This window comes from Passer montanus, unplaced genomic scaffold (genome assembly GCF_014805655.1).
Source record: "Passer montanus isolate IOZ18808 unplaced genomic scaffold, ASM1480565v1 scaffold189, whole genome shotgun sequence".
Taxonomy (NCBI): Eukaryota; Metazoa; Chordata; class Aves; order Passeriformes; family Passeridae; genus Passer; species Passer montanus.
In genome coordinates this window covers 295182-306316 of record NW_024366381.1, presented here as the reverse complement: position 1 = coordinate 306316, position 11135 = coordinate 295182, and the positions used below count along the sequence as shown (strand labels likewise).

The 11135-nt window shown below is 49.6% G+C and overlaps 1 protein-coding gene across 5 annotated transcripts in view; it reads right to left on the bottom strand.

Annotated features, from left to right (window-relative positions):
- Positions 1–251: 251 nt before the first annotated feature.
- TXNDC16 (thioredoxin domain containing 16) overlaps positions 252–11135 on the bottom strand; it is a 38722-nt gene continuing 27838 nt past the window's right edge. For 4 of the 5 annotated variants that reach the window (XM_039705931.1, XM_039705928.1, XM_039705930.1 and 1 more), the window contains exons 17-21: positions 9565–9649; positions 5571–5709; positions 4851–5011; positions 2820–3010; positions 252–1857 (exon numbers count right to left, since the gene is read on the bottom strand). In XM_039705931.1, the coding sequence (XP_039561865.1) occupies positions 1571–1857; positions 2820–3010; positions 4851–5011; positions 5571–5709; positions 9565–9649 (863 nt within the window). In that variant the 3' untranslated portion in view covers positions 252–1570. The remainder of the gene's footprint in view (positions 1858–2819; positions 3011–4850; positions 5012–5570; positions 5710–9564; positions 9650–11135) is intronic. The other variant, XM_039705932.1, reaches the window with a different exon arrangement.

Below are 11135 nucleotides of genomic sequence, written 5' to 3'. Positions count from 1 at the left end.
GGGTTAGATGGGATTTTGGGAAGGAATTCCTGCCTGTGAGGATGGGAGGCCCTGGCACAGGGTGCCCAGAGCAGCTGTGGCTGCCCCTGGATCCCTGGAAGTGCCCAAGGCCAGGCTGGATGGGGTTTGGAGTAGCCTGGGATGGTGGGAGGTGTCCCTGCCATGGCAGGGGGTGGGATGGGAAGGGAATTAAGGTCTCTTCCAACCCAACCCATCCTGGGACTCGATGCTGATGACCAGGGACAGCAGGGGAAGTGAGCAATGTTCAGTTTATGGAACCCAGCAGCGTAAGGACCTCGTGGAGCAGAGGAATGACGGGAACACACGAAGGATCTGCTCACACCCTTCCCCTGGGAACCATGCCTCTGATCAGCAGGCTGCAGTTTATTCCTTTAAATACATACATTTTGGCTCAAAGCCTGTCACTCACTCCAAAAATGGTCTCTCTCAATTAAGGGCTTCCAGGACAGCCCAGGACTAATGATCTATTTCTGGGTATTTCAAAAGACTCACAGCCACGTGTGCTGCTTGCAGAATCAGAAATACTGAGTTTGCAATGCTCTCAGCAGTCCCTTACCAGGATTTTTTTCCTCTTCCCAGTAATTTTTCAGAGCCTTAAGGAGTAGGAAGAGGATCTGACTCTCCCAGCACATCTCAGCAGTGCTGTGGAAGGGAGGTTTTCATTCAAGGGATGGTCATGGAACCCTAAATGGTTCAGGTTGAAGGGACTTTAAAGACCATCTGCTTTTAATCCTCTGCCATTTCTTGTCCCAGATGTGCAGAGGCTGGAAATCCACTTCTCCCCACTTAAACTTTGGATGTGAAGCATCTCCATCCCACCTTGGAAGGGTCCAGGCTTGCCCTTCATCTCCCTCCCCTCTTCCACAGCACTCAGCTTTCCACAGACCTTGCTCCCTGCACCATTCCCAGCTCAGGAGGCACCAACCTTGCTGCTGTCACTGAGAGCAAAGACAAATGGAGGCTGCAAATAGCCCCTGGGCTTGTGACCAAGAAAATGCCAGCAGTGAGGAAAGCCATCTCCCAACCTGCCCACCCTTGGGATTTGCTGGCAGAGCTCTGTCCCAGCTATTCAGGACTGTTGTGTGACCTGAGCTCTGGCTTCTGGAATAAATCTGCTTTGAGCAGATCCCTCTTCTCCCCTGTGAGGATGAACACATGAATTCAGGTCACAAGTCAGGTGTAAACACAACTGGAATGCTGGCTCCACAGGGTTCCAAAGCAGATGGAATTGCAGGACTTTCTGTCACACATCAGTAGAGCTTCTCTGGCAATCAGGGAGGAGAGAAATGGGCTTTTTAAGTTGCAATCACTCACTCCTTCCTGATGAGGGGCAACTGAAGTGACTCTGAGACTTGGGGGATCTACAGAGCAGGGCTGAATTGTCTTTTCAGTTTAACTTGTTGCTTGATGAGCTCCCAACACTCAGCAGCAGGGAGTGGCTTTTCCTGTCACCATTCCTTGACAGCTGAAACCTCTTCTCTCCTTGGAGGAAAGGCTGGGAAAGTGCCAGGCTTTCAGGGCAGCCCCACACCTGTCCCCACAGCAACTTTCAGAGCTCGCTGTGCCTCTTGCCCTGCCTGTCCCTGGCTGCCAGCCTCGGGGCTGTCCCCCGCAGGCCCCTCCCAGGGACACCGGCTTCCTCTGCCGTGCTCTGCTGGGACGGCTCCTCCCGGGCGGCACTGTCCCCTCCAGCAGTGTCCCCTCCGGCGGTTCTGGGCCGGTGCTGTGCCGGGGTGTCCCCGGGGTGAGGGGACAGCTCAGGCACGGATGGCTCCATCATCTTAAGGAAGTCATAAGCAGGGAGTGGTGGCTTCCAGTCTTCCTCAGACAAGGTACCTGAGCAGGAAACACAGTCCCAGTTAGGAGGTGGAGAGTTATGTCCCACCTCCATGGATATTTCCCTTTCTAAGGAATTATGGCTTTTTTCCCCCCATTCTAATGAATACAAAATTAAAAATCTTCTCTGAAAGATCAGAGAACCACAGAACAATCTGGGTCGGAAGGGACTTTAAAGATCATGTCATTCCAACCCCTGCCATGGCAGGGACACCTTCCACTGTCCCAGGTGGCTCCAAGCCCCATCCAGCCTGGCCTTGGGCACTGCCAGAGATCCAGGGGCAGCCACAGCTGCTCTGGGAACCCTGTGTCAGGGCCTGCCCACCCTCACAGTCAGGAATTCCTTCCCAAAATCCCACCCATCCCTGCCCTCTGGCAGCCATTCCCCGTGTCCTGTCTCTCCATCCCTTGTCCCAAGTCCCTCTCCAGCTCTCTTGAGGAAGGCAGATCCATGCTGGCTTCCTCCAAAGCCTCTTCAGGCTGAGCAAGACAGGAGGGATGCAGTGAAAAGCTTCACAGCACAAGCCAACCCTTGATGTCCTAAAGCCCCCAGTAAAACACCAGCTCCCTCATCCTTTCCCATCCAAAAAGAAATGCAGGAAAGTGCCTGAAGAGCAGCTACTTCTTACACTGTCAACTGGGAGCTGGGAGGTTTTTTATTAGCAAGCTGTGGCTGGGAATGGGAAAACACAGCCAGATTTGGGGATTATCACAGGGAAAAGATGTCAATTCCAAACTATCCACGTTTGGCTCTGAGCTTTAAACAGTCCCAAAGCAAACTTGGGAGTGTGGGCATTCTCTCTTGGCTGGACTATTTGTACTTCTGCAGCTCTAACAAGCAGAGCTGGTTTTTCCATCGTTAAATTCCAGGGCAGACAATTTATTGCACGTAGTATCTTCTCATAAACACACTGGAGCTCACAGTGTGTGCTTGGGAATGTTATAAACCTGTGCCCACTTACTGCTGGGAATCTCCAGCCCTGCTTGGAGCTTCTCCAGCCACGACAAGATGTTCATCTCAGTGATGGGCTGCTCTGAGGGGAACCTGAACACCTGGCCCCCAGAATGGAGGTTCACCCAGAGGAGAAGGGGCAAGGGAGGAGTGCTGGAAAAGTACGTCCTCAGGATCCCATATCCCACTGGAGTCTTCTTCCTGTTGGGAAAAGGAGATTCAGGTTTGGCAGCACAATAGGACTGAGAGCCAAACAAACCACCAAAGCCCTTGGGTCACATGCAGCAAAGCACAGTTTGGTGGGACTGCAGAAGCATCATCCCTGGGAGTTCCCTTTGAGCCATCCCTGGATGTGTTCAAAGCCAGACTGGGCAGGGCTTGGAGCAACTTGGGACTGTGGAAGGTGTCCCTGCCCAAGGTGGGCTTTCAGATCCCTTCCAACCCAAATCATCCCAGGATTCTGTGATTCTAAGCACTGTAAATAAGCTACATGCTTAAAGAACCTGTTAGGATCCAATGGAGAGAGAGCAGACAACAGCCTGGATGTGTGAAGAAATCCTTGAGCAGGACAAAGTCTGTAGGACGATGGGTGGGAGATGTTTTCCACCTTAAGCTTCTAAAAGCAGATAGGACAAGAGTGGGACAGGTCCTGCAGCCCCCAGGGTCAGACCCTATCTGCAGGGACAGCTGCCAGCCCCCTCCAGGGCAGCTGCTGGCACTGCAATTCCACAGGGATGGAAAGGCAAATTCCTCAGGTGACACAGACAGAGTGAAAGCAGGACATTGAGACAGAGGGACAGCGAGCCCACAGAGGTGCTGAGACATTCCAGCACTGTTTTAAGGCTCCAGGTCTGAGCTGGCTCTTGCCCTGGGAACGAGGGCTTCTTTCTAGGATGAGGGACTTTTGACAAGGACATGAAGTGACAGGACACAGGGAGTGCCTCCTACTGCCAGAGGGCAGGGATGGATGGGATACTGGGAAGGAATTCCTGCTGGGAGGGTGGTGAGGCCCTGGCACAGGGTGCCCAGAGCAGCTGTGGCTGTCCCTGGATCCCTGGAAGTACCCAAAGCCAGGTTGGATGGGATATCTCGGACAGTGGAAGGTGTCCCTGCCATGGCAGGGGGTGGAATGAGATGATCTTTAAGGTCCCTTCCACCCCAAACCCTTCTGGGGTTCTGCCCTGTTTTGTGGCAGTGCCATCCTGCTCTGGCACAGGAAGGCTTTCTGTGTCTCAGGAAGGCAGAGCAAAGGCAGATGTGTAGGTGGGGAAGTTCCAGGGCTCTCATTTCTGCTGCATTACTGGCAGCTCCATCCCCTTCCCTCTGAGCACATGTGCATTTTGCCCCTCAGCCAAACTCCAGCCCACGCTGGTCACCACTTCCCAGACTTCAAAGCACGTTATGATTAAGCCTCTGAAGTTTCTCTGGGCTTGGGCAAAACAAACAGAGGCCAAAAATTCAAAATGCAACTAAGAAGAGGAGGATTTAAAAAAAAAAAAAGAAATCCCCTTTCCTACATTATTCTATTTCTTAGGTCTTAAATTAATTTTGTTGCTTGAATATTTTTTGAGTTTAATTTATGGGGCTTCTGGTTGAACTGTCTTGTGAACATTTTCTTTCCCCAGTCAATGACCAGTCATTCCCTCTAACTGCTGGTGGAAAATCACCATAAGACATTCCAGGAGGGCAAATTTCCATTTTTTTTGCTTCCCATATGCACTTCATTCCATCCCAAAAAAATATGCAAATAACACCAGACCCAGGGTCAAGCTACTACAAGCACCAGAGAACATTTTCCTCTATTGAAAATGATTTCTGCAATCAATTAAATATTTACTAATTTTACTTTGTCAGGCAATTTTTTTGCAGTTGCCCAGAACACTGAGTGAACCATTGCTCAATGGTTTGACCTCCAATTCCTGATGATTTCAGACCAAATATTCACATTACCAGCTCGTGTTCTCAGTAATTGCAGCCTCAGGGGTTTTTTCTGCAAGGCTCAGGGTGAGTTAACGGAAAGAAGAGATTTTCAAACACTCACAGGTTCAGCCAGCAAGCCACAAACGCCTGCTGGGCTCTTCGTTTTGCCAGCTTCAGCATTTCCTTGCTTTCCACCTGACTGATGTCACCAGCACTGAACAGGATGAGAAAGGGCTTTCCCAGCTGCAAGTACTGGGGCAGATTTGACACGGTGATTTCTGGCTGCAGAACATCACAAATAAGAAATTGGGGGTTATGGGGAGAGAAAAAACAGGAGAAAATTTCAATTTCTGCTCTTACATGAGGGTGCAGGGGCTAAGCAAGGCTGCAGGGTCTGTGAGGAATGTGAGAAGCAGGAAGAGGGTTGGGATTTTGGTGCACTTGGAGATGTCTTTGCCCAACCCAAGTGCACCAAGTCTGGGAGAAGCTGTGAGCTTGGAGATGGGGATGTGAGCAGAGCAGGCAGAGGCTCCAAAAGGCACACGGAAAAAGCCCTGGGAATAGGGAATAGACCCAATAATAATGGTTGCAGCTAGCAGGTGAGTGACTCTGAGGCCAGTCCCTCAACTCCAGGGTCTCCTGCTCCAAGACCACACAGCAAAGAGCAGACTAGCAGATTTCTGTCCAGACTGCCTGCTCCAAGCCATAAAATTGGAAAACAAACTCGGCACGATAAAAATAACAAGCGGACACGGCCGTTCCGCAGAACTCCACGCTATAATCAGGGCTCTGCAAATGACTGCAGTGGAAAAAAGGACATTTTGATTTTATTTTTACTCACAAAAATGTCCAGCAGTTCGTATCTGATCATCTGCACCATGTCCTGCACGCTGTGTTTGGACAGAGCGATGCCTTCCACGCTGCGGCCAGCGCTCCGGGCCAGGAGGAGGGCAGGGGGGGACACGGAGTATTTCTGGGATCTGAAAAACAGGGATGGGCACAGGGGTTAGGACACAGCCTGTCCCAGACTGCAAGGCAAGATGTATTCTATCTGCCATCTGTATGGCAGCTCTCTTCTGTTAATTGGGAAGTTTTTCTTTATCTCTTCCACACCCACTCCTCCCTCTGGGGGGACACCTGCTGATAACAGGCTATGGAATGTCCCTGCATGGCTGATAAGAATTCCAGCATCCACTGGGAGATGTGAGCCCAGAGGGAGGAGCCAAGCATTCCTACCTGGATACAATCTGAGATCCTGGGACAGCAAGACAGCTTCCCCCTGGATTCCATTTCAGGGGAGGCTCCTCCTTTCCTTAGCAGACACCTGGCTTTCCAAATCAAGACAGCCCCAAATGTGCTGCACACAGAGCTGGCATCTTCCTGGAGACATGTCCCATCCCTGGAAGTGTCCAAGGCCAGGTTGGACAGAGCTTGGATCACCCTGGGATAGTGGAAGGGGGTGGAATGGGATGAGCTTTAAGGTCCCTTCCAACCCAAACTATTGTGGGATTCTGGGATTTTATCCCTACTTCTCCTTCATTTTCCCACCTACACCTGGGTGATGCAAAAACCCACCCAGGGCTTCACTCTGTCCCCCCCCCAGCCAAGGCAAACAGAGGTGTCAGATTCCATCCAAGGGACACAACCCACACAAAACAACCTCCAGGAGATCCAATTTTTGTCTCAGTGAAGAAACCCAAAAATGCTGGTGTAGTCCAAGCCCCACATTGGAGCAACACACACAGGCTGCACCCACCCACTCCTGGTGGAGGAGTCAGATGATCCTTCTGGCAAGAGGGTTCAAGGTACTCAAAGAAAAGCTGAGAAAGTGGGAAAAGCGAAAATAGGAGAAGTCTGAGCAAAGAAAGGGCAGGGGGGACACCAAGCCAGGACAGCAATTTTCTGGAAGTTTGAGGAACTTTAGCCCTAGAGGCTCCAGACAGCACTGCCCAGAGGAAGGGTGTGACAGGGGAAATCAGCTGCCTCTGCAGTTTTTGTGGTCATGTCTGGTTTGTTTTTTAAAAGCTCCTGGCAATTTTTCAAAGGCTGTGACACCAAAGAATCCCAGAATGGTTTGGGTTGGAGGGACCTTAAAGCTCAGCCAGTTCCACTCCCCTGCCATGGGCAGGGACACCTTCTACTGTCCCAGGTTTCTCCAAGCTCCATCCAACCTGGCCACTTGGGCACTTCCAGGGATCCAGGGGCAGCCACAGCTTCTCTGGGCACCCAGTGCCAGGGCCTCACCACCCTCACAGGAAGGAGTTTCTTTAGGTCATCAATGACACAACAAGTGGATGGAACTGCAGATAATTCATCTCCATGGTGCCCAACTCTTATGGAGGCCTCTCCCATCTTCCATCACAGCATTAATCTCTTTGGGACTAAAACACCCACTGCAAACTTCACTGTGAGCTGATGTATTTACAGTTGATTAAGTTTGGCAAAACCCTAAAAAAAATATTTAATTCAGGGATGTGGAACTTATTAAACTTCTATGGGTTTTACAGAGATTCTTTGGCTTGATCATGGCCCAGGGGAGTGAGGACTCCTGTTCCCTGTATCTAAAATACATACCTTTGATAAGCATCTGTGATGGGGTGAGGCACTGAAACTCTTATGGAGGCCTCTCCCATCTTCCATCACAGCATTAATCTCTTTGGGACTAAAACACCCACTGCAAACTTCACTGTGAGCTGATGTATTTACAGTTGATTAAGTTTGGCAAAACCCTAAAAAATATTTCATTCAGAGATGTTGAACTTATTAAACTTCTAGGGGTTTTAAAGAGATTCTTTAGCTTGCTCATGGCTCAGAGGAGTGAGGACTCCTGTATCTAAAATACATCACCTTTGATAAGCATCTGTGAGGGGATTAGGCACTGGAAGGATTCCAGAGAATCCTTCTGTCCCTGGATCCCTGGAAGTGCCCAAGGCCAGGCTGGACAGGGCTTGGAACAACTTGGGTTAGTGGAAACTGGATCCCTGGAAGTGCCCAAGGCCAGGCTGGACAGGTCTTGGAACAACTTGGGTTAGTGGAAGGTGACCCTGCCCATGACAGGTGGTGGAACTGAATGGGCTTTAAGATTTCCTCCAATCTAAACCATTCTGGGGTTCTACTCTATGATTCTATGAGGAAATATAGAAAACCCCCAAATTCCCCAGCTACACTCCATCCTGAAATTCCTTCTCCTCTTCCTGGTACTGAGGGGTTGTGCTGTTGCTCACCACAGCTTTCTATTTATACAGCAGGACCATAGAGTCTTGCATTTCAATCAAAACCATCTGCAAACAAATACTTGGCAGGAATCTCTGACAATAACAACCCCATGCAAAGCATTTCTTCCTCAATGCCTTTTCACCCTTCATTAGTGACCAGCCCAGCAGGTGCCTGCTGAGCAAACAGCTTTGCTCACACCAGCCTTTGTGTATCCTGCAGCCCTTTTTCCTCTAGAAAAGGTCTACAGGTTGCACAAAAGGGGAATCAGCTTTCTGTAACCTGGGAGCCATAAATATTTTCTCCTTGAGCACTGAGCTCAAGAATGGCTTTTCATTTTCTGAAGAAGGGAAGTGAGCCTGGCTCTTGCATAAGGAATTCCTGTAAGTGTTTACTTTCTGCTTACAGTTGAGAAGTCCATCAGCTACAGTAGCTTCACCCACAAATCACAGCCAAAATCCAAATTTGGCAGAAGGACTATCAATATAAACTGCAGTAAATATTCCTGCTAAACAGGAGCAGGCTGCAGACTCCAGGAGCAGGAGCAGGGATGTGGATTCTTGCATGTGTCAGCTCTGAGAGAACAAAGGCTTCTTCTACTGGTACCTTGAGAGATCACCCTGTCCTCTGCTGGTTTTTTTCATTCTATCAGCTGGGCTGAAATCCACAGGGAAGAGAAGTTTTAACTGATGCCTGGAGCAGTTTGGTTAATAGAGGTGTATTCCCAAGGTATCTGCATTTTTATTCTCTCTGCTCACCACGAAAACGCCCGTGTCTCATCAGGAATGCATCACACCTCTGAGGAACTAATGAAAATAATTCCCTGCTGCACTGCAGGCTGTTAAACCCACACCTGGAAAACAGGCCAAGGACCTCCTGGGATTTTTAATTCTGCCTTGATAGCTAATTCCTGATGGAAGTGAGATGCCAGGGCAAGCTGGGGATTCCCCTGGATCCAGCTGCATTTCTAGGCACTGCAGGATCTCTCACACTCCAACCCAAAGGACTCTGTCCCTTGCTGGAGTCTTAATGACACAGGTAAGATCCCATTAACTCCCACCTGGCTTCAAGTCAAGGAAGCAATTGCACCAGGAATGCAGCTCCATGGCAAGACAACATTTATTTATTTATTTATTTCCCAGCTTCCAAAGCCTTTTCCAGCACCCAGACTCCATGTCCACCCCACTCCTAGCCCAAGTAGTCACAAGCAGCTTCTTTTCTGCCTGTTCTTGGCACTGCAGTGACTATCCATCATTTTTTCCTCATGGAAAGAGAAAGGCAGGACTTTTCCTCCCTCACACACTGATGGTGTAATTTTTCCAGCCTGTTTTTTATTTTCAGAAAGGTTTGTTCCTGTTTGTGTGAGGAACACCACCACATCCATGGGGGCTGAAGGACTGAAAATGAAAGTGAATCTGAACAGGAAGATGACCATGGACAGGCTGAGAACCAGTGACAGAGCCAAGGTGACAATTCCCTTTGGATGAGTCCTGGCCCATCTCCCTGCAGGAAAAAGTCACTTGTAGCTGTCCCTCAGCACAGTGACACTTGCTCCAGGCACTGCCTTTCACTGAGTGCAGATCAGCTTGGACTGTTCTCAAGGAAAAAGAGAAACCACTTACAAAGCCAAGGCATCATCTTCAAAATACATCCCCATCCTTACGTGGCCACTTAGGATGTTTCCTGCCTCTTCAAAAGCTTCCCTGGCTGGAGAAAAAAGACAAAGACACAAGAATAAACAATAGAAAGAGAGGTGTTGAGGTTTTTTCCTGGAAACCTGATCCATGGCTGCACACATAACATCCTGCTAGAGCAGATTTTCAGGAACTAAACCAGGATTAGAGGCTCCCAAGAAATTACTGCAGCTCAGGGCTGCAGGCCATGGGAGGAGGAGCAGGCAGAGAGCAAGGATTAGGGGGAAATTCCCATTATCAGAACAGTTTTTGCTCTTCAGCCACCAGCACTGAGCCTCCAGGATCTGCAGGACAGAGGCACTGCTGGAAAATGAAATGTCTTTAAGGACTTACAGTCTGTAAGCGTTCTTGGAAACAGGAGACCAATTATAAGTCTAAACAGAAATCTTATAAATCCCAGTGACCTTTGAGAAATGATGGATGGTGGCTTTACTGGAGCAGGGCTAAGAGCCTGGAGATAAACCAACCTTTCCCTCAAGTGTCTCTTGGTTTATCCAGCTCTTCCCAGCAGACTGGGGCTGTTGCAGGGTAGGGAAAAACCAGGCTGGGCTCTCTTGATCACAGCTGAGACTGAGAGCACAGCCCCAAAACAAAGCTGGCTGCAGAGCTGGATTATTCCCTCATAAAAGCCTAAAATTTCACAGAATTCCAGACTGGTTTAGGTTGGAAAAGACCTTAAGTTCATCTTGCTCCACCCCCTGCCATGGTCAGGGACTCCTTCCATCAGAGCAGGTTGCTCCAAGCCTTGTCCAGGCTGGCTGTGGTTTCAGGCAGTGGATCCAGGGAAAGCCAAGCTCTGTGGGAACATGCAAGGCATGGTGGGGAGCTTGTGAAATGCAGAGGTCAGAGCTGCAGACAGCTGCTGCCAAAGGTGGGGTGAGAACAGGGAGGATTTCAACACCACCACTCCCCTCCTCCTCTGCACTGAGGAACAAACAACAACAAAACCAGTTCTTCTGACCCAAGGAGAGAGAGAAACTTCACTTTTTGGAGAAGCCAGGTTTTTTTCTGAGAATTAAGGGGGAATCTTAGATACAGCCATGACATAAATTGCTGTCACACAGCAGTGACTGCTCCTCAGAACCTTCACTGTCACAGCACAGCAGGCCAGCCCAAGCTCCTGGGAGCAGTGACTCAGAGCTCAATAGATGGAGCTGCCTCTCAATTGGTGACGTTTTGGTTCTTTGATTCCTGTTTTGCAGCTACACTCAGAGCTGTATTTTCCACCGTTTCCCATGTGGCCCATAAACTTTCATTTAAATTGTTTTCCTTTTTAAATGGAAGGAGCTCCTTAAGGAGTGGCTCATTGAGGGCTCAGTCATTATCATAGAATCTCTGAATGGGCTGGGTTGGAAGGGACACGAAAGATCAGCCAGTGCCACCCCTGCCATGGCAGGGACACTTTCCACTATCCCAGGTTGCTCCAAGCCCTGTCCAGCCTGGCTTTGGACATTTCCAGGGATCCAGGGACAGCCACAGCTTCTCCGGGAATTCTGTCT